General features: G+C 39.8%; 3 protein-coding genes across 6 annotated transcripts in view; all 3 read right to left on the reverse strand.

The window, feature by feature from the left end:
* The window catches only part of dync1i2a (dynein, cytoplasmic 1, intermediate chain 2a), a 21,738-nt gene extending 6,406 nt beyond the window's left edge, over positions 1 to 15,332 (reverse strand). Inside the window, exons 1-10 of one of the 3 annotated variants that reach the window (XM_004557724.6) lie at positions 15,176 to 15,332; positions 13,597 to 13,708; positions 11,531 to 11,642; positions 10,272 to 10,359; positions 9,165 to 9,224; positions 8,702 to 8,811; positions 3,802 to 3,891; positions 3,460 to 3,622; positions 3,269 to 3,368; positions 2,057 to 2,182 (exon numbers count right to left, since the gene is read on the reverse strand). In XM_004557724.6, coding sequence (XP_004557781.1) covers positions 2,057 to 2,182; positions 3,269 to 3,368; positions 3,460 to 3,622; positions 3,802 to 3,891; positions 8,702 to 8,811; positions 9,165 to 9,224; positions 10,272 to 10,359; positions 11,531 to 11,642; positions 13,597 to 13,698 — 951 coding nt within the window. In that variant the 5' untranslated portion in view covers positions 13,699 to 13,708; positions 15,176 to 15,332. Of the gene's footprint in view, positions 1 to 2,056; positions 2,183 to 3,268; positions 3,369 to 3,459; positions 3,623 to 3,801; positions 3,892 to 8,701; positions 8,812 to 9,134; positions 9,225 to 10,271; positions 10,360 to 11,530; positions 11,643 to 13,596; positions 13,709 to 15,175 lie in introns of all 3 variants that reach the window. The other 2 variants (XM_004557723.6, XM_004557725.6) reach the window with 2 other exon arrangements.
* Positions 15,333 to 15,883: 551 nt separating this feature from the next.
* On the reverse strand, positions 15,884 to 18,084 carry cybrd1 (cytochrome b reductase 1). Its single transcript, XM_004557722.6, has 4 exons — positions 17,798 to 18,084; positions 17,075 to 17,283; positions 16,624 to 16,778; positions 15,884 to 16,523 (listed from the first exon to the last, which is right to left on the reverse strand). The coding sequence occupies exons 1-4, from the start codon at positions 17,982 to 17,984 to the stop codon at positions 16,244 to 16,246; spliced, it is 831 nt and encodes a 276-aa protein (XP_004557779.3). The 5' UTR covers positions 17,985 to 18,084; the 3' UTR covers positions 15,884 to 16,243.
* Positions 18,085 to 20,073: 1,989 nt separating this feature from the next.
* The window catches only part of dcaf17 (ddb1 and cul4 associated factor 17), a 29,682-nt gene continuing 22,983 nt past the window's right edge, over positions 20,074 to 26,772 (reverse strand). For both annotated transcript variants that reach the window (XM_004557716.3, XM_076875002.1), the window contains exons 10-14: positions 22,437 to 22,546; positions 22,255 to 22,339; positions 21,968 to 22,051; positions 20,518 to 20,673; positions 20,074 to 20,434 (exon numbers count right to left, since the gene is read on the reverse strand). In XM_004557716.3, the coding sequence (XP_004557773.2) occupies positions 20,327 to 20,434; positions 20,518 to 20,673; positions 21,968 to 22,051; positions 22,255 to 22,339; positions 22,437 to 22,546 (543 nt within the window). In that variant the 3' untranslated portion in view covers positions 20,074 to 20,326. The remainder of the gene's footprint in view (positions 20,435 to 20,517; positions 20,674 to 21,967; positions 22,052 to 22,254; positions 22,340 to 22,436; positions 22,547 to 26,772) is intronic.

Here is a 26,772-nt window from a genome sequence, read left to right on the forward strand (position 1 = left end):
GAGACAGCCGCAGCTAACAATGGAAGCTCAGAGACAGTTTACAAAGATACCGTGAATGTTGAGGGATCGGCTGTTAAACTAAGGTGACCGGGCTTTTGCCAACGTAGCCTCTAAAGCGTGGAGCAGTCCAACTGGAGTCACATCACTACTGAAGAGTTTACCTGAAATACTCTTATCAGAACATCTTTATAATTTTTTTTAAATTTTATAAAATGTTTTATTCTGAGAAGCAGTTTGTAACTTTAAGAGAAGTGCTACATATGAAGTATAACATTTTTTTTAATGTATTCAATTTTTCCCCCATTGCAATTTCCTACCCATTTATCCAGTTTCAACTTGTGGAGGCGGGCTGGAGACTTTCCGAACTGTCGTGGGATAAAAAGCAGGGTACCAGAGAGACAGACAGCAATTCTCCAATTAGAATTACCAATTAATCTATCAAATATGTCTCAGGGCTGTGGAACAAAGCTGGAATACCTGGATGGAAGCCATGCACATACAGGAAGAGCTGATCATGGCGTCTGGTCAGCTTGTAGATTTAAACTCAGGACTTTCCTGCTGTGAGGCGATGATGCTAACCGCTGCACCACTGTGTAGCTAATGTTATTAATTTTAGCCCAGTCTTAATTTGCCTCTTTCGCTTAAAAAATAAGTCTAAACAGTCAACCACTTTCCAAGATAACAAGCGGCAACACTACTGTTATTTCAGAAAACAGTGACACTATTGACCAAGGGCACCAAATGACCCCGAAAGAGGAAAAAATAGCTCATTATTTGAGGTTAGGTAACCGCACTGTGGAGCGAGTGATGAGAAGGGAAAGAGTTTTCATAGAGTAACAGGCCAATGGAAATCTACAGCAGTGAGGACATCATGCCACTTGTCGTTTCAAGGAAACTATCCCAAAACTGACGAGCTGAAAAGAAAATGGAAGTAACGAGCCCTGCAACATGAAGAGGGCACAGCAAGCATGCTGAGATTTTATGCTACTAGTTGATTTTTGCACTGCTGCTAATTTTGAATTCTTCCACACAAACATTTTTTGAGCTGTTTTAGCTAAAAAACTGATTTTTATTGAGAGCAAATGTAATTATTTCAAGCGATTTATTTGCTGAAATAGAAATAGAAATTAAAGTCACAATAACTCCCATTTCCCACTGATGTTCTCAACCACAAGTCAAACCTATGTGGGGCTGTAAAAAACTGCAAAGATTTGCATCAGTAGCACTTAAAATCTCCAAAGATGCAATAATATGGACATGGAAAACACAGACTTCAATCTGCAGCTTTTTCCTCTTCTGCGTCATCTTGCATGTTCCCTCTTTATTAAAGTACAACTAAACACATCTTGCATAACTCGAGCCTCAGTTCTCACAGTGTAAATAAACAGACCTCAAGGCTGGCCGATAAGATCAGTATATATTTTTGGATTATGGTTTAGGTGGACTACACACACTCATCACCCCACCTATAACATTTTTTTCCCCAGAAAGTCACCCTGGCAAAACTTTTAATGCATAGATAAACTGACTTGGAGGCAAAAAGAAAACTATGTTAACACTTCTGTTCAGTTTTACTCATCTGAGCAACACGCCTCCATTTACATCCGCTATGGAGGCCAAAACATGTGGTTCTACTCAACTTGTCTTGGTGAAGGCGCCTCAGGGCAAGCATTGTAATAAGGCTGGGCAGAGCGGAGGAGCTCAACTGGTCTCCCAGCTAGCTTGTCTGAACACAGGGCCCTTGTTTAGATGCACATGATAACCAGCCCTGCCCCACACGCTTAATCCTGCTGCGGTGCTCAGATTCCATCCGACTCCACAGGTCTTCACAGGCGCCTCATGAACATGTGTTTGTGCATAGATGTGGTGGAGGTGGATGCCAGTACTGTGAACTCACAATGTGGATGAGGGTAGGGGGGGTATGGGAGCAGAGGAGGAGGCAGGGAGCCTGACAGGATGGCTGGCCGTGTTCCATGTTTGTCATGGAAGAAGCCATCCGTGAGGGTGCTGGGTTATGTTAGTAAAAGGACAGGAAAGTTAAAGTTGCTTTTAGTACCTGACAGTGGAAGACGTACTCCGGTGTAGTTTTCTTGTACTTCATGTTCCACACCAAAGCCACACCGTCTGGCTCATGAGGAGCATCCTCATTGTTGTTGTATGAAGCAACCAGCAGTTCAGGATACTGGAGACAGACCAAAAAAAAAAAAAATCAGACTGAATGAATGTCAGAGGGAGGCAGGCAGACATGCCCCCCAGGCTTGGCTCCAAGTGGAAAAGCTTTGCCTGCCCCGAGTGCTGCTGCTGAATGCCTTCGAGAATGACTAACCCTTTCCTCCAAGATTTATGGCTCATTTAACTCACCCTACCCCCCGAAGAACGTTGGTAAATGATGTTTTTATTCCTTTGCATAATTTTAACTAAAAGCTACAGTTCTGCAAGGGCTCAAAAGAACACGGAAGCAGACTCAGCAGCTCAGTAAGGATCTCATAAAACACAAACCCATCCCAGTGCATTTCAAAAAACACAGACTGCAGAAACACTATCCAGATGTTGACAAACGATTAACCTCTGCTGCTTTTAATACTTAAATTTAAGTACAGTGGATGCATCACTTTACATCACAAGGGTGTGGATACTGCTCTGAGCAAGAAAATACAGTGAACAAAGAGTTGGTGTTCAATCACTGTCACAAGTCATTGCACAATAATGCATTAAATGACCTTAGACACCAGAGGAAACAAATCATTACGGCCTCCGACTAAGTGACAATTTGTATGGGACGTAACTTACTTTTCCTGAGGGAGCTGAGGCTGAAAGAACATGCTGTCAAACTCAAGCTATGTAATCATAAAGCATTATGGCTGTGCAAATCTAAGTCGTTTAAACAGGCAATTACAAAACAATTATGCTCTTAGCAGAATTCCAGCACAAAGACACAAGGATTAGGATTAGCAGATGATCCATGACTGTCTCTCTGAGTTGATGTATTAAAATGCTGGTTTTAGGGCCAAACTTTTAATACCTGTCGGCCAATACTGACCATATATGAAAATCTTTAAGGGTTTTTTATTATACTGTCTGCAGAACACCAAAGTATGGATCAAAACTGAGCGTAATCAAGCAGTAGCTTCAATGGTGAGTGGCCAACGTGTTTGTGAAAGTTAATACTTAATGATTTCAATATGACTGCAAACATAACGTCTGTAACGTCCACTATCAGCCAGGCTCTAGTTGGCTTCACCATGAAAACTTTGTTAAGAAAAATGACCTGGGGTGACCAGTCCAGGCAGGTGACAACACGATGTTTGGACCAGCGCTCATCCACGAACTGCCTGTTAAGCGAGAGCTTTGCCCCGGCCTGGATTTCACTGCGGAAAAACAAAGCACCAAAAATCAATAAAAAGCACTTCTTCAAAAACCAATTACAAGTTTTAAAAACACTAGCTGCTCAAGAATTACCCCTCTTTCTCTTCAAGGTCACGGCCACTGTAGTCAAAGAAGAGGTCCACGTGCTCGGATAGAGCCCGCTCGATAATGCGAGTGCTGTGGTCGAAGAAATCTGCAAACTCCTCCGAGTGCAGGATCTGGAGTTTTTCCTCCTCTGTCAGCTCGTGAGGGGGTGCTAAATGGAGAAACAAAAACACAGTGAAATGTCGTGAAGATCCCTGGTGCTAGTAGCCATTATTTTATGCAATCTGATCCCCTCAATTATATAGATAATCTGTAACAATTACATATTTTAAGTGTTAACTAAACTGCCTCAATTTCAGCAGAGAATCTCAATTATCATTTCTGCAGTACCTTCCTCCTCCTCCTTTTTCTGGTCCTCTTTCTCAGCTTGAGTCTCAACTACTTGCTGAGGTGGAGCACTTTCTTCCTCTTCTTCTTCCTCTGTTGATGAAAAAGATACCCGTATTAAACATTAGAAAACAACTCTCAATCAACATAACCTGTGTAAGTAGTAAACGAGTATGTTTATGATCATCATTTCCTCGGAATTTTCAAATGCTAAAAGGTATAAAAATCAAACAACAAATAAACAACTTTAACAAAATGAATGAGTATGCTTCCAAACACAGACATTTCATACCTTTTGGTCACTACATTTTCCACATTCATTATTTTTCTCTTTCAAGAAAAGCTCCACCCAGTGATTACTGGCACAGCAATAGACTGATTTTGTATCTCTCCCTTGCATTTGTTTGGTTTGTCAGCACAATGTCTCCTTTCAAAAAGAACTTGCCTCTGTAAAGCGGGGAAGTTTGTCATTTGTATTAAAGGGACACAGCGCAGCGGGTGTCTTGTTGTCATAGGGACCCCTGTCTTTCCCAACTGTTAATGAGACCCTAACCATTCAATAGACAGTCTAGCTGTCAGTGTAGCTGTTTCCTCTGTGTCCCACTAGTAGGTTGCCCCCTTCTAGGCCACGGGGCAGAGGTTGTGGAGCAGCTGCCCAGGCCCGTCCCATTGGACTAGCCAGATGACGGCATGGTGCAAAAGCAGATGGTGATGCTGGGATTGTCTTGTGCTCTTCAGAGGTGGCATGGGGATGGCACAGAGGTTTTCCGCATGGCTGCCCCGAGACAAGCTTCTCCCTGAACGGCAAGCCTGTGCAATTACCATCCTAGCAGGAGGTCCTGCAACTCCTATTCAACCTCAGAGAATGTACGACAAAATACAGGCCACACCAGCTGGCAAACTGCACACCGGCTCTACCTCAAAGAAGATGAACACATCTTTTTCAAACACATTTCCTAGAGACACTATATAGACTATGCTTAAAAAAATAATAGCAGAAGGACAAAACAGATTCATGAGGAAAGTGGAAATACTCGCCTGGTTCCTACAGGCGTTTATCTTTGTATGAACCTTACAGTTAATCTAAGATGACAGCACCACACGCCAGAGTTTCCTTCCTACTGAGATAATCTAAATGATAATGTCATCTGTCACTTTGTCCATAAAATGATTTATCCCCTTTCTCAGATGGAGGTTTGGGGGATGAAGGTTACCGGGTGCACTGATGAGTTTACAGAACTGGGTTGATGACACAAGCCATTTCAATGTGCGGCCATACTCTGCAACCAACAGGAGAAGGTTAAAATCTTTCCTTTCAAGGGCCTCAATCAGGCTTAAAGGAAAACAGTAATCACTGTCTTTCAGCTAGTCCCGGCCGTGCTCGTCAGCCCTTTCCCTGGTGAGGCAGCCAGAGCAATCAACCTGCCAGGCATTAGGAGCGGACAGACAATCTGAAAATAAAGGGTATAATGCACCTGCCAGCCAAAATGGCCATTTGGAGAAAAGCTAGTGATCCTGGTGACCCCACTGGGGATGTGCGTGTGTGTGGGGTGGGTGGGTGGGGGGGAATAGCAAGGGTGGGTGGGTTGCATTTAACAGAATTCACACGGATCAGCAATGTCCCATACGCTGACACCTCCTCTCAAAGCTGCAAAGCAGGTCCAATTACGGCTTTTGTACCACTTAAGACATAAAAGCTTTTTTTTGTATGTAGTGGTGGTGGGGGAGTAATCACAAGTCTTCCTCAATAGACAATATATTAATGCAAACATGGCGTTTGGCCAGTGGTGAGCAACTACAAAACTAAATGACCTTGCAGGTGGCATCCGCGTTCTATACGCACAGACACACCAAGGCTGTGACTTCAGCATGTGCAACATGAAGCCCAATAATGAAACCATAGAAGACAAATTTCCACCAATTCACACGTACATCTGAACTATCATTTCTTGTATGCTGAAATAGACCTCTTCTAGTACCAGCGTACAAAAAGCCTTTCCAAAGTGTGTAGTTGCATCTAGTAGTGCAGCAAATAAAAACATCAGCAAACCCTATTACATGAACAATAACAAAAAACAAATTGCATAGGTGCTGAAATCATACACAGAAAAAAAAGGGGAGAATATTCTCAATTTTTTTATTCCAAATGATTAGCTACTGTATGAGAGAAGGATACAACAGATATTTAAGGGTACTAATCATCAAGTGCATAAAAGCTGACCACAATTACAAGTGGCACTTCAAACAAGAAGACCATTAAGGGCTTTTGTGATTAAAAGTTTTGACCTGCCTCTGAATTCATCGTGATTAAAACAATCACATTCAATTAAATATTAGATTTACTAAACTGCTCTGCATACTTATATTCCTGACGAGCCTTTTTGAAATGCTGTACTAGACGAACCAGTCCAGCCCTCCCCCTCCACCCCACACGTACTCCCAAACCTCCAACCTTCCACAATATCTTATGCCATAATTACAGCCTCTTGTTGAGGAGTGCATACTGATGCTGCATATTACCTACTAGTGCAATCTGGGAATCGTGCAGCGGTGGCATATTCGACAATCTAATGGCTTAAACTAACAAATTTTCTGAAGCTACCTACAGATGGAAAAAATTAATCTCCAATGCACTGAATGTGGGGCAGGCAGTGCTTTTAAAAATAATGTGGGTTTTTTTATTAGGCAGAAAAAAACATTGTATAATTTCTATGTCCTTTCCACTTTGTCTATGTGCACTTGTTTTTTTTTTAGGCTTTTGCCAGGTAGTTTGGCTCAAGCATTTTGTGGAGAGCTCGCCACTGTTCTTCAGTGTGTCACTGCTTTCTCATGTAATCTCAGACTGACCCCACGATGCTGAAATCAGCTCTCTGTGGGTGCCTGATCAGCTGCATGGCTCGTTGTCATAGACGACAGAGCCGTGTAGCTGTGTGTTTGGGGTGGCTGTGATGTAGAAATATGCATGTGGGAGCCAAACAGATGTTTTCCTGAAGGTACTGTGTAATGAATAAAAATCTCAACAGCTAATATGCCTTGAAACATTTGCACAGTGCTGTTCACTGTTTAATTCCCAAAAGCTGGGATTAATTATAAGAAGACAGTACATTTTCTTCTTCGGCTGCCCTCTTTAGAGCTCCCCACCGAGGATCACCTGCCTCTATTTCACCCTATCCTTTGCATCCTTGTCTTCCTTCACTATATCCAAGAACCCTCTCTCTGGGCTTCCACTTTTCCACCAGCCTGGCAGCTCCATCATCAACATCCTTTGTCCTACATATCCACTATGCCTCCTGTGCACATGTCTCTAAAATGCTGAGTCTGAGCTGTCCCTCTGATCTACTCCCTCACATACTGACCCTCCTGGTCACTCCCAACAGAATTAATAAGAAAAGGAAATCAAATATTTAAAAAATGGAAGTGATCCTTATACGAGCACAGGTATCAAGAGTTTTTTCATACACCAAGAAAACGAGTATCCAGTTGTTCTTGAGTGATATACTATTCTCATTTCCAACTATTTTAAAATGTGGATGGCTTCTCCTGGACTGCTCAGAGGACATTCTATGTGCCAATGGGGCAGGTGATCTTAAAATCTTTTACTCCTTTTTCCGAGGTGTCTCACTGACACTGTGGGAACCCTCAGTTTGGAGCAGCCAGGGCATGGCAGCCGCTACCCTCTAATGCCACCGCCTGCTGACCTTGAGAGTGCTGCGGCGTTGCTTCCTTTTGACAACATGATAAATCGCTCAATCAGAAACCAGGCCTGACGCCACCCCACACATCAGAAATGCGCCAAGGGGAGCAAGCTGGGAAGGGGATGCCGTCTCATCGAGTGCCAGAAGTGATGGTGTGAAAATGCACAATGTCACTGAGTGTGTTTTGTTATGTGCCTGCTCGGTGAAGGGAGAAGACAGGGAAGCGAGGGAGTTGATGAAATGATTACATAGTGGCAGAGAGGGGAAGGGGGGCCCCAGTGTTGAACAGCTGGCAGAAACCATCGTTGTTTAACACAGTTTTACAATGCCCAGTAGAGTCCAGCGTAAAGAGCGATGAGGAACACTGGGATGCTCTTCGTCCTTCACTAGTTCCGCTTGTAGTTTTCCACAAAATCACACAATTTTATCTTACTCGAGCTGCATGCCACCTCAGAATTTTCTACACGTCACCTGATTAGACCACACAACCGACACTCGGTACACTTTTAAAATCCTAACCAGGCTTTCAGGGATGCTTAAAACACATGTTAGCTGGTGCAAATCATTTGAGAAATCAGCTTAAAAAAAAAGAAAGAAAAAAAAAGATAGTGGCTATGAGTGACGGTACAAAACAACTATCCTAATCAGGATTTCAGTCGAGCATATTACTCACCATCAGTCATTAGAAAAATCAACCGAGAACAAGAAGCATGACCAAAAATATTGCATATTTGATGGAACATGTGCTCACCATGTGAATTTTAGTAAAAAACCCAAATATTCTCTTCGTCCAACCACATGAAAGCTTTGCTGCAGCAATTACATACATATTGACACGCTTCAGAGAGAATGAGCCGTCCTATGCACAGCATTTCATATCTTCCCTTCCAATCTCATTTCTCCTTCCTGTCACAGGCTTTCTCATCCTGCTCATTAATTATACCAAAGCAGCATTGGCTGGAAGGTTCAGAGGAGCAGAGCTTGTCAGAATCTAATCCCTGCCCTAACTTCTTATGTTTCCTGGGCCTCATTTTTCCTTTTCTTTCATCTCAGTAAAATCAAATCTCTTGCACTTGTTCACTTCTGCTCTCAGAGAGACCCTGTTAAGAAGAATGATATGATATAATCCATGCAGGCACGCAGTTATGTACATGCGCACACATTTGACTGCGTTTTTCAACATTAACCTATAACACTTCATGAGTCACCTTCTTTCGCCTGAGTAATGGTCTGGGTCTCTTTCGTGTAGGACACAATTTCACGTGGTGGGAAGTCCACTTGTGTAACTTTGGCCATCCCCAGTTTTGGAGTTACACGCCTAAAAGGAAAGAACAACTCAAGTTTTGCACAAAATCGCAGTGAAAGAGACAGTAAAGACAAAAACATACAACACAGTGCTACATCTATAACCACTCTCACCTCCTTGCAAGTGGGATCTTTTGCTGATTAAAGTGAGTAAATTAGTCGTTTATGGGATTGCAACGACTTCATATTAGTTTTTAAAACTATGTAAATAATTAAAAGGTTTTGTCTCACCATTCCTGCATGCATCCCTACATGGTTTTCCTGATCTGTCTTAACTGAATAATGACTTTGAAAGACAAAGTAATCATGCCATAGATTGAGAGAAGGGAAAATGACCAGGAAAGGAGAGAAGAGAGTGTCCAGTACCCCAGCTCAGAATCAGAGTGAAGTTGAAGAGTGGACGGGTCAGAGTCCCAATGCAGATTCCTGGTTAGTGTCACAGCAACAAGGCAGCATTAGTGAGAGAGAAACAGGCGAGCACAAATGAGGAGAGGAAATAAAGTTAGCATTATGGCACATAACAAACATGCTGATTGAATCCTAGGTCACAATTAAAATCATTCTGCATATCCAAACACCCAAAAAATGAGTTTTCTTTATTACAAATTAAGCTTGAATCTGTTTACATAAACCCAGAGATGGAAAAATGTATCTGCTTAAAATGCATGGGCACACAGACCCTGTGTGCGATGGCACAGGGTGTAATGTTCAGGCCGAACTGTGTCACACCAAAGCACTGAGTGCTGTGCCGACAGAGGGGGGGGGAGAGAGAGAACCCTCAGGGAGAAAACATGACCTCCATGTGTGTAGGAAATGGCCATGCTGGTGAGGGAAATGAGTCAACACGTAGGGGGAACAACTCACTGGGTCTGATGGGACACTGGGGGAGCTTGAGTTTCAGCACTGGGAAGGGGCTCTAATTAGGGGTTAAGAAGTCCCCCAGGCGTCACAGCAGCCTGCTGCTTTATTGTTAATTTAGGATTGTTCTAATTCGATGGCACACAAATGAAATAAACATGCACTCAGTTGGCAGGAATTCGTCATCGTTCACTGTAATGATGTAGGACTTTGTAAAATGTTTTAACTCAGCTGCTGTTAATGCAATTGTGCTTAACAGGTATTCATAAGCTTTGTTTATAGAGTTTGAAAGTAATGCCAAGCATAAGAAAGCAGAACAGACAAGCTTCTTTATGTTGTTTTCAAAATGCTTCACAACTAATTTGCTGCAAAACAGTTCTGCAATTTAAGCTGTGACAAAGACACTGGAAACATACATTGCAGATATAAGCATAACAGTTAAAAAGAATGCTGAAGTAAAAAGCAAGGTAGAATCAACAAAGTACCAAGCATTTGATTATTATTCCTCAGGTAGAAACAGTTTTGGCCTTTCCCCCCCCTGAAATAGGGACGTCTGCACTGTTTATGCACTTGTCAAGTACTGTACAAGTGCAGATTGTGAGACAGTGTGTGTACCTGGGTCCCACAGCTCCATCAGAGTCCTGGCTCCCTGCATCACTCGGTGTGCCCGCAGATTTGGCAGTTGGAGAAATGGGAGGAGGGACTACACAGGCAGACAGACAGTAATCATCAGTAAACTGTTTATAGCAGTACAATACAATATAAATGTCTCTGTGTAAAGCAAGAAAAATGCACAAATCTAAATAATAAACGTAAACTCTTGCAAGCTCAAGCCATGTTGGGAAAGGAGATTTCAGCACAATTGTACTGTCTTCATCAATTAAATCATATGCAAGACAAAAAAAATACAATTAAAAACTAGCAGTATCAAAAATACAACCATGATTGTTTTGAATGTCTTACTTGGGTCCGTCTGCAAACTCTGATAGATTTTTATATGGATCTCTTCTGCCATCTGCTGTTAGCAATATGACCATGCTCTAAAAACCACTGTGTGTATACTAGTATATTTTTGGAAATGTTTCATTTTTATCCATCCTTCCACTTATTATCATCATCATCATCATCATCATCTAGTGAGGCTCATGTTTGACAAGCTATTTACACAAACTCATCATAGTAATAATATCATGATTAGCCTCATCTTCCAGGCAACTGGATTTAGTTTTGCCACAATTTTCATAGTCACAGCTCAGAAAATGTCTAATATAAAGCTACAAAAGAACAGTGACACATTTGTGTTACTTCAGATCTGTACTCCAGCATATTTGATACGAAATAACTGTAATGGCCACCACATGAAAATGAGACTATTATGGTGGCGTTTTCTCGCATCCATCAGCATCGAGAAGTATAACATTTCTTTCTTATTTTTAAAACGTTAATCCAATTTTAGGAGTCAGCACAACCATTACAGACAAAAATGAATGAAATGTTTATTAAGTAGTCCAAAGTATGCTGCATCTATGCACAAAATCAAGTGATTTAATATGACTATTAATGAAGATTGCAGTGCTTAGAAACTGAAATTTTATATCATTTATTTATTACCCCAAATATTCTGGTGTGAGTGATGTGGAATGAAAAAAGCTGATTTCTGCACTGCTCATCCATGAACATGAACACCCAGACACCAATGTCAAAACATAGTTCTAGTACAATGACCCAACTGTATGTGTATGCAAACTAGATTCATTTTTTTATCCAGCGATGCACTGGGGGTTTGAGCTCAGTTAGATATGCATGTATTTTCCTAAGGGTGTACAGTTAAAAAGTAGGTATCATAATAGAGCTCTATGTAAAATAAAACATACCAACTGTAACATCTGTGGTTATGCCCACGCTCTGTAGAAGAGCCTCAGCTTCACGTCTTTTCTTCTCCAGGTCAGAGTCATCCTGAGGAAGTACGACCTCTTTCAGTTCCGCCTAGAAATAAAAACAAACAAACATAAAAACACCAATGATAACAATATTAAATTGACTGGATCTCAGGCAATACAGTAAAGCATCCAGTCTCTTCTGCTTAACCAGTTCAGTGCCAAAGTGGGCTAAAGCCGAGCTGTCATAGACTGAGAGGAGGGGTACACTCTGGACAGGTTGCCAGTCTATCACAGGACTACACAACACATTAATATTGATTTATGACTTTTTTAGTGATTCACAGCTATGAGGAAGCCCATTCTCTAAATTAAAAAATTTGTACTTAATTGTTTTATGATGCACTCTGTGCAAGAATCTTATTACTGCCAAAGGATATGACAAGTGCAGCAAAGAGCTGATCTGCAGGAACACCAGCAAGGATACATAACATTAATTTGGGGTGACTCTGTGGAGAGAAGGTGATCCACTAATTTTAAGGTCAGTGACTCGATCCCTGAGCTCCTTCAGCCTACATGTCAAAGGGTCTTTGGGCAAGATGTTTAATTCTAAACTTTTCTTCAGTGTGTGATTGAGAAAGAGCTGGAGGAACAGAATAAAGTGGTGTATGCTTGTATGTTTGTAGGCTATCAAATGCTAGGAGAGATATTTTGGAGAAGAAGAAACCGAAAAGATGGATGCTATTAAATACGTCTGAACACAGAGCAAACTAGATTTTGTACATCTCCATCATTTAAGAGAAAGGCACTGCTGATGTCTGTCATTTTACCATTTCCAGGCCGAATTGCAAGACGAAAAGGTCTGAGGTTTGCTTTTCCTCGTGTGCACACAAAGCTACTGTATTTTAATGTGTCAAGATAAGATTGTTATGACCTAGTGTTTGGCTTCTTAGCCAGAAATGTAGCACTGAGCATACGTGGACAGTGGGACAGTGTATTTACCCTTACTTAAAACAGCGACAGGTTGGTTAAGAGCACATATCTTACAAAATAAAGCTGCAGTCATGATACAGTGTTGTTTTACTTTCACCCAATCTGTGTTTCACTGAGAGGTTTTGCTCCATGACATAAGCCTTGCGACCAGGAAGTAAATGTTCTAAGTAAGAACTCATGTAAACTGGAGAATTTGGGGAAAATCCTCCTTAAAGGACAAACCTGGAGAACAAAACAACTTTCCTTTCCCATTCAATAATCTGTAGCCTTCATACCACAAAGAAATACAGCTATTATGGATAGGATGGATTATATGTTCAAAGGATGTGGAGGAAATAATCACACTAAAAGTAGCAACATGCAAATATCAATTAAGAAGAAGAGTTCTATATTGTCAGAACAGTATGAAACAGTCAAAACAGGAAACAATCAAATGATCTACACGTGCTTTTAAATTACAGTGGAATATCGGATTATTTTTTTATTCCAATCACATTATAGAAGTTCAAAAAACATTATGTAATATAGCCAAGAATGGCTGGAGAGGGAGACTGACAAAAGGCATCAATATAGCTATCTACCAAAACACAGCTACTCTGCTAGAAGAAAATGCATACTGTACACTAGCCACCTCATATTGTTTTATCACATTAGGCCCAACTTGAGCTTGTTAATGCAATCTACTTACTATCAGTCAGTTGAGAAAAATCAATCCATGAAAAACATTTTACTTTTCTGTCTTACTTTTGCCATTCAAAACAAATGGTGTGGAATTTATTATCTATATAAACGCAGAAACCCTTAATACCTGCAGGGTTACATTTGGATTAGAAATTAAAAACATTATCACTAATGGAACAGGGTTGCTTATCTTAATATAAATACCTTTCTCACCTACCTTTCTCAGAAGAACCTTATCTCTTTGTCAAGGGCCTTGGGATGTGTTGTGTGTATTAACCACTTTCTCCTACTCTAAACTTCATATGCAAATGGCCAAATAAGTTTGACGATTAATGTGGACCATTGTAAATGCATGTGAACTAAATATTTACAAAACATTGTTAGCATACCTTCTTGCGCTCCTCTTCCTTCCTTCTCTTCTCCTCTCTGATTTGTGCTAAGCGTTGCTTCTTCCTTTCAAGCTCTGCTTTCAGCTCACTTTTGTCAGACATGATGCCAAAGCTGTATAAAAAGATACAGCTCTGTTATATTAAGTGTCGATTAAGATTAGTCTGAAATATAAAGTATTTATCAGCTAAAATTATAGCCAAAAAGTATCTGGACAAAGACACAATGTTTGTCATTTCAATATGTGACTGAAGTGCAGGCTTTCAGCTTTAATTCGTTTCACAGATTTAGCCAAATGCTGCAAAACTGATCAGACAGCAAGTTCACAGTGCAAATGAGAAGTGGGATACTGTTCAATGGTCACCTGCTCTCAGCCCAATAAAGCATGCTTTTTAGATACTGAAGACAGAGACCCACAAACAAGCAGTAAAGGTCTGGCAGAGAGGAAACAAAGCATTTGAAGATGTCCATGGGGTATTGACGTCATGCAGTTATTGGTTGTAAAGAATTAACAACAGTCCTGTTATGTCCGTTGGTCCCGTTTCTTCTGAGTCTCTGAAAATTAGGAGGACTCCGTAATAAAACGCCTGTAACTCCGAAAGAGTTCATGCAAATCTTTGGTTAAACCCCTCAAATTAAAGCTGAAAATCTGCCCTTCAAACACATCTCAGTCCTGTGATTAAAGTCTCCATGCGATTGGGTTTTGAATAATCAGGCAAAAATACAAAAACTGTTACTTTCCAAAGATTATTTATATATCAAAGCATCAGAAGTGCCCTAGTGGTCTCGCTGTGTTTACAGGGTGTCCTATACCATAACTGAAAGCCAAGCATCTCATAACAGCTTCAGGAGCCTCTCACGACATTTCCGACAGCTTGTATCGACCCAACCTCTCACTGACCGCACAATTAAACCGACCAGTGTTTCAGCCTCCCCCCTGGGTAATTGAGTTAAATGTGTTAGCCGTGTATTATTTCTTCGCTTCATGTAAAGACTGGCTGACCAGTCATTGTCATTAGCTAGCTAACAGAGAGCCCCACCCTAGAGTCCGTTCAACCTCCCACACCCGCTAACCTCACCCGGCCCGGTGTTACGTTATCCATGTAAGTTAGTTATTCCCGGTTCATATTAGCTTAATGTACCAATTAACTCAAAGCATTATGATGCTTTGTTTATTAGTTACACTGCAGTTTAAGGGAAACCCGCTAAGCAGCAAGGGCCTCGGCTATTGCTAACAGTAGCCTTCCGTGTTATTAGTAACTACTGTACTGGCATTACAGCGCTTTTCTCTTAATAAACACCCACTACTATCTCCATTTATTATTTTTATATTTTTCTTGCTGACTTCAAGGCAATAGAATATTTCCCCCTAGAGATCAACCCAAAAATAACGGCTAGAGATACATCACTTTGATAGAAGCTAGTTAGAGCAGCTAGCTACAGCAGTTAACCGGACTCCGGTCTGCAGCGCTGTCACGCTGACCACACGGTGAATAAAGACAGTTCGCTTACGAACACAGACATACTTTTACAGCAATGTGAAGCTACGGTTATATTGATGGTGATGTGTAGAGAACTAACCTTACAGAAAGTTTTGGACCTGTCACCAAAAGGCTTTAATCAACACTGAGCCAAAACAATTGGGCTCTCGACCAAAGTACAGGTGCCGAGTAGAGCCAAAAAGAGCCGCTCCGCCTTGACGTGGCTGTGCTGCTGTCATTTCCAGGCCATGCCAAGCATGCAGAGTTTAGAGTCTGTCAACAACTCTGGTAGCGAATTAACAGCAGGAGTATTATTGCTGAAGTCAGCTGCTCGTATCCGCAATTAATTTTGCACCGTTTCTTAAGAAAAAAAATTTATTAAAAAGACCGTATCAAGGACCTTCAGTCCTAATGGTTCATGTGATGCATGTACTTTTTTTTAATTCCTGCAGTATCCATACTGCAGTCAACTTTTGATGTTCAGTCACATTTTGCTCGAATTAAGTTGGATTTAATTAAAGCGATCCAAAATCCTGCGTTACTTATTTATGAACTTTTCCTTCACCCTGCTGGCAAGGAAAGAAGTGATTCTGACAACCTTGGTTTCTTTCTTTTTTTCTAATTAGTGCACCTGGTTAGTACTGTTTTAAATGTTCCACGTTTTTTTTTTCACATATGCAAAATAATATATGTATATATATTAAAAAAATATTAACATCTACAATAATAACAATACAATCACTATCAAGAGCATGTAGTTTCTCTCTTTCACTACTGATTTAAATTTACAATGTGAATAATGGAGACATTTTATATGTATCAAATGTTTATTATAAAATATACTGTCAGTATCAAACTAAGAAAATACAATAGAGTATTTAGTGTATAGAAAACCTGCAGTGATTAAATTGTGCAGTGTATGCCTATTTTTAAATCATTGTGTAATCTTAATACAGTAGTAGCTCACCATTATTTACATGCACTTACATAAACACTGGAGAAATGAAAAAAAAAATCAAAATGAAGTACTTTAAGGTGCGAGAGTGAAAACTAAAAAGAAACGAAGAGCAGTACAGGAATGTAACAATTTGATGCGTTCCTTTTGATTTCCCTTGTTCGTTTAAACTGGTTGCACATACATTAATCCACTCTTTTTTTACTTTTTCTATCAGTTAACCTGTTCATCAAATTTGTTACTCCTCTTCCTGGCATCTCCAGCACCGTAAGCATCAGATCCATCCGGCAGTTGAGACAATGCTGAAGTGACTTTACTGTTGTCCTCACCTCCCCCATTGGTATGCAGACTATGCAAGATCTGGTCACTGGGGCGTTTCCAAGATGTTCGAGTGGCAATCCAAAGAATCAGACCTCCAAAAAGCACCAGGAGGACTCCCAGTACGTTCACAAAAGTTGCCTCTGGGGGAGAATCCTTATACTTTGGGTCTTTCCTTTTGTGATGTAAACAGAGGAAAGTTATTCTCACTGTTCAGCATTTACACTGTATTCATCTCATTTTTAACTACTCTCACTCTCTATTTTAATACTTACAGGCCAAAGATGAGTTTCTCTGTGATGCCCATAAGTGCCACGGCTATGACACTGGTAAAAAGTAAAAGACCGCTGTAGACGTGGAGAGGCATAAACGCTGCTCTCCAGGACACAGGTGTAACTGGTATCAAGTACATGCCAACTCCAAGAACAAGCTGCCCATTGAAAGAGAGAGACAGATAAAACCCACTTCAGATCTGAAGACTGCTGTCCACTATGACTTAGTCTTTTAGAACCACCAGTAAGAGGTTCAGAGAAAAATGAGAAAGCTATACTGTTATACTTTAGATGTGTTAACAGTCCAGTCTAATGGTAGTAGTAGCTACAAAAACCCTGCAATAACTGTGCTTCTTAGGTAAAATGTTAGACGACACTCTTATCTTCAATATGTAACAAAAGTAGGTCTTTGTTGTAACTGCTTTAAAAATACCAAATGATTGCATCTATTTACCTGCAGACCGTACAGTATAACAGCCGTGAGGCCCAGCCAGCTGTGCAGACTGTACATGTTGGGAATGTTGGCACCATTGTGGAAGTCAAAAACTGCCACCATGGCTATAACAGCAAAAACGAAGGCTAACAAATTCAGTCCTGCATGAATGAACTTCATCATGAGTTTGCTGCACTGCCAGGTCCAGGGGAGCCTGTAGACTATTATTGCTGCAAGAGAGAGTAAGACAGGCAGTTAGCAACAACTTAAGGCAACAATAAAGCTTTTTTTTTTTTTTTTAATTAAAATAAAATAAATTTGACTACATATTTCTAAAGTTGTAGGCTTACTTGCTTTATACTATCTAGGATGTAATGTTTGGGTCTCATAGCCTCATGAAAATCATAGGGGGGGGGGGAAGCACACAGGTGTTGTAATGCATGTAAAATCTATATGCCATGTCACAGTGCATGTTCAATCATAAGTTTCTCTCTTTAGATGAAGGACGAGTGTACTGCCAGCTTGTGATTCCCTCATTACGCAATGAAGGCTAGAATCAGGCAGGCAAGCAATCCAAGCCAGCCCACTTTGAAAAAGTCTTTGAAAAATGTGAAGGAAGACGTCAATTTTGGATTTTTATTTGCACCTTTTAATCCCGCAGATGTCGTGGTATAAGAAAAAGAAGTGCACTTTCAACAGTTAGTCTCAATTATGTCTTATAAAGATAATAAAGACCCTTCTTACCTATCCCCTGCAAGAAAATAAATCCAGTGACTGCTAATACCGGATGCCAGTTGAATTCGGCGAGCCCTCCATCCCAGGCCAAACCTTCCTTAAAATACAGAACCCATCTGAAGACGAAGATTATGGAAACAAAGCCGGCGGCGGTGGCGGCACACAAAGCCAGCAAGAAGTGCTTCAGGTTCTCCATCGGCGTCTGCAGCGGGGGAGAGGCAGAGACTGGACCGGAGCGGCTGCTGTCAGGTACAATAACAACTTACAACTCAGCGCTGCCCGTTGAGGAGGGACCGCGGTCACGTGACCCCGAGCTGAGAAAACGTTTGGAGGGAGGGTGTTTTGCAACTTTTGTCGTTACAGAAGAGAGTCTGGGATCGGTTTTATAAGATGTTTTGGGGGGTTTTTGGTGCTGCGTCACCCTCTGACTCCCGTTACAACACAACTCCACGTCTACGCAGTCCTTCAAAGTCTGAGCTCCAGCGGGATTAAAGAAACAGCCATGTGGGCATGACTAGACATCTGTGGCTCTGGTTTTGCTTTGTACTGCGTTTTATGAATAGGCACTTTTCTCATTATCCCCCCTATTTATATCTTACTAATGCACCACAAGACACATTACAAAGAAAACATGAAGACAACCCTTTGCTCTTTTCTTTTAAAGCTATACCTACACTGTAAATATTAACGTGTCACTTACCCTGACAGACAGCTACAACATTTAGGGTTGGAACATTAAGACACATAATCCTACAAACAAGCTCAAAGCCACTTTTGTTACAACTGAAGATTCATTATTTAAAAACTTATTAAAGAAGAACACTTGAGTGGTTTTGCAGCTGGTGGCCACAGATCATTGCTCTTTTCTTATCCTTCCTGGCTGATTTCTTTTCTCTTATTTTATTTTGCTTTTTGTTGGTGTCAGTACCTTCAGCCCATTTGGGTTACAGAGGTAGTCCAGCTCCTCAAGGGTGAAACATCCATATGTGCTGTTGCAAGGTTTGCTGTGACTCCAAGGATCGTTTTTTTATTCAAAATATTTTTATTGGGTATTTGTGGATATAGTTTACAAAAAAAAAAAAAAAAAAAAAAAAAGAAGACAGAAAACACAAACTGTTTACAATGAATACAAAACAGAACTTCTCATGTTGGAACATTGTTTTCCTCTCTTATTATTTACCAAACATACTCCAAGGATAGTTTCAAGAATTTAGAGGAGACACCAAGTGTGCCATTACATGAGGAGAGCTGGACAGCGCCAAAGAATGGGATCAACCCAGCAGCAGGACCAATATCTGCTTCTTCATGTAAATGACAGTGGAAACACTGCCAGTGTCACTGCCCACAAAATGACCTACTCGTGCATGTTTCTGTCAGAAGGGATACAGGAAAAGGAACAGTTCTGCTAAACCATTTCCTTTTGGGGAGGGGTTGTCTTGTTGTTACCTCTCCACCACATCCGCTGTGACTTTGTGCCAAGACAGGGGAAAAGGATTCACACTGTGACAGATTGATATCCCTAAAGTCCTCCTTTAATTTTTGAGAAGTGTCAAGATTTGCAAAGGAAATTTGACTAATTCTGTGAGATAATATATGCTTTTGATAAACCTAACTTAAAGGTTAGCTAGAACACACAAACTAACTGGTTTCAATTTGGGGATCTATGCAGTAAAGAACAGACATACTTTATTGTACTGCTACTTTTAATTTCCTATGAGCATATTTAAGAGCTAAAATTAAGATATTTAATACCATCGCATCTTTTTTGTAAACTGAAGTCAATCAAAATGTGTGATACTATCTCAATATGTGGGACAAGACAAACACGTGATCACCCTAACTTCCCATTGTGACATTCTATTTTCTTGTATTACATCTTATATTGAATACAGAAACTCTTTATAAAAAATTATAGAAACTTGGTATACATAAGACTCCTGTTCCTGTTATGAGATTTTCCTTTCACGTTAATTTGGAGACTTTTTGGAAAATCAAAACCTCATATCTGTAACCCATGCATGTAAATAGACCCGCAATTTGCATGCGACAATCATTTGTGAAGTGTGACACTGTCACCACATTTAATCTGCATGAGTGCACTGCAGCTGGCAAATCACTTTTCTGAAACGTACATCATTAGGATGGCGTCAAGCAATTTCATCAGCTCTGACTGTTAACATCAAGCAAACAATCGCATAACTATCTCAGATCCTGGCTCAGAGTAAATATCAATATCTTACAATTTGGATATGCATGACGGAAAAAGAGAAGGCTGAAATACAGAGCAACTTGGAAAAATATTTTATTTTATTTTTAGAATAAAGGAAAAAAGTCAGATCAAGTTTAATGGTACAGACTTAGAATAATCATAACAGAAAAAAAAAATAGTGATAATCAAGAGTAATCATATGAACTTAGGATGCAAAGATCCATATATTTAAAAAAAATATATATATATAGGAGAAGGAAATCATATTAAAAAAAATCTTAAGTGATCATGAAAAGCTTTACAGCAGCTTTGATTCAGTTTTGCACCGCTTATGTTTTGGTGGTGAACAGTTTGTAAACATGGCAGCAGAACTTGGCGTTCTTTTGTTCAATATGAACAATCGTGTCTTTGTCGAAGAACACCTCGTTTTTATTTGTCTGAAACAAAAGAGAAGAGCACACATTAATCCACATCCAGACTACTCGCCCTGATGTTTGCATACTCATGTCAAGTTACTCACCTCATCCCAGGTTTCAATCAAATCGATCGTCCGCAGTAATTGTCCGGTCTGGTTGTCATGGAGTTGGATGCACGCTCTTCCTTCTCCCTCCTCGCCATTGGTTACCACGATTGCCAAAAGGTCAAGCTCATCCTCATATTCCACCATTCGGAAAGTCTGCATAATCAAAAGGCCGTTGTGAATTAAGTGCTACGTACCATGTTCTCTTTAATGAACAGCTCTACTTGCCTGCAGTGTTTAAACCTGAAAGCTTATCAATGAAATTCTTCAGAGGACATTACCCAACACATATCTCACCTGAGGAAATGTGTAAGGACAATTAAATGTATAAAAATCTATTGAGCTGCCATCCTGAATATTCTGCACTTTAAATAAATATGCAGGGTTTTTTTTATTCTTCTAAAAATATTTTGGCGCACACAAAAGAGGCTTTGGCTTTCCCCCAGGATATGGAAACTCCCACTCGCTCTCTGCCTTATGTTACATGGAGACCAATTTAGGTTACATACATACTCACCTCCAAAGGCCCATTTTGAGCCAGGAAACCTCTGAAAGGTGTTTTTAAGGACAGAGGCTCTTGTATGATGACTGAATTCGACTTAAGATCCTCATTCATTTTGAATTTTTATCACTGAGCTGTAAATCTATTTAAGCCTGGTGGGGTGTTGACAATACCTCATCAGCGTCTTACAGCTGATTGGGGAAGAAAAAACTGTTTTGCATGAAAATTCAGCTGCAAAGAGAAATAAACCCTGCATCAGTTTGCTAGTTTTAGCTGCAGATTTGCAGTATTAAGAGGTATTTACAGGAGAGGAAGTGTAGGCAGGATTGAGTCATGTCTGCCATGATGGATAAAATTGTCAACGGAATTTTTTTTTGTTTAGGTCTATTACAGAGGAAAAACTAATATATATCGCTTTTTGAATAAATAAGAAGAAAAAGATCTTATTTATATTAAGAAACAAATATATATATATATAAATATAACTAAATAAATAATAAAAATGTTGATATTGTGTTTGCTTCTTGGTTTAAATAAGAGAACAACTTAATCCGGATTTGTGGATCCGTTTTGTCATCCAAACCCTTGGGGCATGCAAGGGACTTTGGGGGATGTCTCGTGGTGTCTGGCTTCAAAAATGACGGCAGCAGACGGTCTGCTTGTTCTGGCATGCTGTGAATTCTTGATTGGGATCTTGGGAGTTTTTAGATTTTGTCAACACCTTTCTGTTTTTATGGTGAGGCAAGCCACAACATCCTACAGGAGGAGCCTACTGGTGTACTCCAGAGGGGTATGTATGCTCTGTCATAGTGCATCAAGTCACTCAAGTAATTAACAAGAATGTCAGGACCCTTACTGCATTGTAAGAGGAATAAAAATATTATTCACTTCCTGTCACAATCATATATTGGTATTTAAGTTAGTAATTTAATTAGATCCTATTTTTACCTTTTGAGATGGGTCATCATCCAGTTGTTGAAATCTTTTTTTTACTGTGCGGCCTGATGAGGTCACAGTGACTTGGGAGATAGGCTACAAGAGATGGAAAGCATAAACTTTACATTTTCTGAAATTATAAACTATACGCATACAATTCACCTCTATAGGAGACTTCCATCTCTGTTGTAGCCAGGCTGATTTATTGTAAAAGGCTGATCCATCGCAGGTCAATTACATTTATTCAGAAAGCAAAGGACAGCAACTAAAAATCTCAAGCAAATAAATTTTACACTTACATTGTTTCGGTGGGTTTTCAGGGAGAAATCCTCAACGACCTTAGATGGCAGAGCACTGTTCAGTTCACCGAGGATTTTTAGGACACTGGAATATAAAAAAACCAAAACACAAATATTGTACAATAAGTATATTTGGCAAATAAGATAATATGATGATGTTAAATAAATACCGGAGCACTCACTTTATGGTGACAGGTCCCACATGGATAATTCTTCCTGAATCATCAGGATGAAAGAAGATCCCGTCGTTCTCAAGAGAGTAGGAGTCCATCTCTTGTACTCCGTTTGTTGCCTAATTTAATAAAATCAGAACGCAAAAGATGCAGATTTCTTACAGTTTCTAATTAGCACACAACTTAAAGGCTCTTTCCATCAGGTCTGTTTTCTTGACAAAAAGGTCAAGATGCAAAGAGCAGGTGAGAAAGACAGGAAGTCAGATACAACAAAAAAACAACAGTGCAGAACATTGTAACAGACCCACGACCGACACATTCCCAAGGTTACATTAGTGGACAGTCTAAGCCTATGTCCACATGTACATGGGTATTTTTGAAAAGATTTTATGATTCTATCCGTTTGGGCCTTTCATCCACATGTAAATGGCGTTTTGTGTCACTGAAAACAGAGATTTTTTTAAAACTCCTGCCAGCGTGAAGATTTTCGAAAACTCACTTTTTGCATTTAGGCGACGAGGAAAACGGAGATTTACTCACGCAACGTCAAAGGTGTGCACCGTTTTTGATGTCACGCTGTGCGCCACGTTATTGTTTACACTAGATTAATTTCTATAATGGCGGACATAGACAAAATACTATTGCTGTTAATCTGACTATCTGCATTTTTTACACTCTTACATATACAGGCGCAGTTTCTGTCCCTCCATTTAGAAAGACAGAGGCGTCAGAGTGAACTTCGGATGTGGTTTCTGCATTTAACACAGACGCTTTCACAACCCAAATCCAGATGTTGGTTTTAAATAAATGTAACTTTCAAGGTCCATTTTTAAGCTTTTCCAGCACATTACTAGAAAAAATAAAAAAAGAATGCATGTTCCGCTTATCATCACCTCAGTAAGGCCAAGTAAAAATGAAAACAAATCATTTTAGCTTGACTTAAATGTCCTTTGTTCCCCTTTTGTTAAAACATAGAAAACTGCACCAAAGACAAATACTGAAAAAGGAAATGGTGCACTATGCATATAGTGTACAAACTCAAAAAACAAATTTCTCTTAAAAATTAAAATTACAAATGTGAACAAATCAACTTGTTAAAGATATTCATCTCCACTTGAACAAAAACAACCCCACAAAAGAAGAAAACTGCACCAAACGCTCCAATAATACACAGCAAGGCCAAATTAATAAGTCTTCTCATCAGATATTGATGCTTCTTTCTAATGTGACACAAAAAAAGGAGACAGATGTTTGTTATTTTAACTAGTTAAGCACCTACATCCCCCAAAAATGGGGGCAAAAGGGAGGAGATCACGTTTAATCGTTTATAACTAGAGATGGCACGATACCACTTTTTTATGTCCGATACCGATACCGATATCATAAATTTGGATATCTGCCGATACCGATATGAATCCGATATAGTGTTTTTTAATCAACAAAACTGTTTTTTAAATATCTTGCTGCATTTTGTATAAGTTCATACTCAAGTTTAAAACAACAACTACACTAAAGCTATTCTGTTATACCTGTATGCAAAAGAGAATATTTCATAGTTCAGCAATACTGATCAATCTAATAAACTTAAACCTACACCATCCTCCCTATTCTGGTATTTTAAAGAGTACTTAGCGTAAATATTAAGCAACCTAACTAATAGGGTTCCAACTCCCAGCAAAGACAAAAATAAATAAATAAAAAATAGGGAACCACCCCTCACGCGCCACCTCATGATGCTTAATCGACGTAATCAACCTTAATTTGATGCAGTGTGAAAAAAAATGCACAGAAATCAATTATTTTTCAAGAAATATTAAATAGATTCAACATCTTTCTTCAACAAAATTGCAGACTGCACAGATGGTACCTTCCCAAAGGAATAAATAGCTTACTAGGGTATATTAGACTTAATAGTTACTATATACAGTAATGGACTTCTATTCATTTTACATCAAATTAAAACTTTGGGTGTCAGATAATTATTTATTAAAAGCTCGACATTTTAAATGAGAATAAGAAAGAAAAGTATGTCTTTGTGCCCCCTTTTCCCTGTTAATGCCCTATCGGCCCCCCTGGCTAAACTTTGCTAGATCCGCCCCTGCACAGTTACCAGCGTCAGCTACGTAGAAAAAGATCCTCGAGTAGAAAGTAATATTAAATAAATTCTAACAACAGCTGATCAAGCTTAAACGTGCTGCTGTTGTTCAGCTGCTGGTTTCCTCTTTCTGGTGCAAAGTGGGCCAAAAGCAAACAAGAGACACGGACTCGTGACAGAAAAGCCGATCAGCTGATCATTGATCAGTTTCATGATTGAAGTCGCAGCAAGAAGAGGCAGTCGCTCCATATATATTTTATTTTTTTCCGATATCCGATCCAGTAACTTAGGTCAGTATCGGACCGATACCGATACGTAATATCGGATTGGTCCATCTCTAATTATAACACGAGGTCAGAAATATAAGTGCTGACATGAGTAGTGTCCACAGAAACCTCTGAATCTCAGCTAAAAGCTCATGTAAACCATGTCTACAAACACCAAACAAAGCAAAGACACCAGACAGTTAAAAGAGCAGTTACTGCACCATGAATCTGTGGACAGGTAATATCCATATTTTGATTTATGATTTTCTGGAGTTAAATGTGAACCGAAGCATATTTTCAAACGTGTTATATGCTATAAAATACTTTTAAAAATTAGGTGAGGGAAATAAAAAATCATTTTTTCTATGTTTGAGTCACAGTAACTTTGACATAGTAACATCTGCAGTAATATTTACAGCTCTGATGACATCTCACCAGTGTTAGCTTTATTTTGACACCAAGACTGTTTACACAGAGTTTGTAATTGCAGAGAAATACATTTATTTTGGTCATTTCCTTTTCAAGCAGGAAGCTCACCCTTCTTGGTATACCCTTTAGATGAATACAGAGTTTTTAATTAAATACATATTCTTTAAATAATGTTCCCTTTTAGAAAAAGTAGGATAATTAAAAAAAACAAAACATTTATTATAGCTCTGTCACGTAGAAAAAACCTGTCTTTTTTCTGTGGTCTGTTATATAACATTAGGGGTGTTCGTGGCAATTAACTTTTTAATCGACTAAGCGGGTCAAGTAAGAAACACTTAAATATTAAGTTACATTTGAAAACTGTTTAAAAAAAAACATATCCCCATTCCACATTCCAAAATGTCATGTGACAATCTGATTGGCTTAGGAGTGATGATGTCACAAGGATGTCACAAGGATGTCACAAGGATTCTTTGAAGTTTTTCTATAAATAGGGGTGAGAAACAGCAATTTTCAGTTCGTTTCTTCGCAGCCTTTGTGTTTGCAGCCTTCAAACGTTCACTACAGAAAAATTTGGAAACCTCTCAGAGTCATCGGATACAAACGCCAACATGTATCCAAGATTACGGCAACCAAGACAAAAAGATTTCGCCGCCTCTCCTTCCACGCGTGGCCGGCCAATTTCTCCAAATGGCCTCTTATCCATCCAAAGGGCATTACAGGAGAGTAGGAATGAAAACAACCATCTCCAGAACAAAATTCGACAAATTGAAGAAGAAAAACGTCACCTGGAGAAGAAGTGCTTACAGATGGAAGCACAAAACAAACACCTGGAAGAAACACTACAGCGCCAGCCCGACATCAACATTATTAATGAGGGCTGGGGGATCAAGTTTGCTCAAGCCAGAGAGCAGATTGTATCCCTCATCAAAGAAAACAAGAAAAAGAGCGCTGAAGTTAAAGAAATGTCCAAGCAGCTTCAAGGCAGGAAAGCGACGATTGATAAAATGGAGTGGGATCTGCAATACATGGACCAAATGAATCACCTGCTCCAAAGAAAGCTTGATGAAGCTGAAGAAAAAAATAAAGAAGTCCTCCAACAGAAGGAACAACAGGACACAAAGCAAAAAGACCTGCAGCGCGAGCTCCAAGGCATGCAGGAAAAGTACAGAATGGTGAAGGCAGAGTTGGAACAAACATTGGTCCAAAATAAAGACCTCCTTCAAGAGAAAGAGCAACAGAAAGAAAGACTGCCAGAAGAAAAGTGCATTATCAAGGACTTTGAGAGTAAAAATCAAAAGTTGCAAGGATTCTGTGATGAACTGAAGGTCAAAACAAGTGAGCTGGAGGGAGAAAAGGAAACACTAGAAAAACGATGCTCACACATGCAGAAAAAGATTGATCACATGGCCAAAAACAACTCAGAGCTCATTAAGGGGATATTGTTGGAATTCAACAACTTGAAGCGGGAAAACACAGAAATGCAGGCCCAAAAGCAAAAACAAGACAAAACGCATGAGGACCTGCAGTGTACGCTCCGCGATATCCAGAAAAG

Source organism: Maylandia zebra, linkage group LG16 (genome assembly GCF_041146795.1).
Source record: "Maylandia zebra isolate NMK-2024a linkage group LG16, Mzebra_GT3a, whole genome shotgun sequence".
Lineage (NCBI taxonomy): Eukaryota > Metazoa > Chordata > Actinopteri > Cichliformes > Cichlidae > Maylandia > Maylandia zebra.

Coding starts and splice junctions, on each gene's coding strand:
- cybrd1 (XM_004557722.6), bottom strand. CDS start 17,984: ATGGAGAACCTGAAGCACTTCTTGCTGGCTTTGTGTGCCGCCACCGCC. Junction 17,284..17,797: donor TATTTTCTTGCAGGGGATAG/GTAAGAAGGGTC, acceptor TCTCTCTTGCAG/CAATAATAGTCTACAGGCTC. Junction 16,779..17,074: donor TTATACTGTACGGTCTGCAG/GTAAATAGATGC, acceptor TTCAATGGGCAG/CTTGTTCTTGGAGTTGGCAT.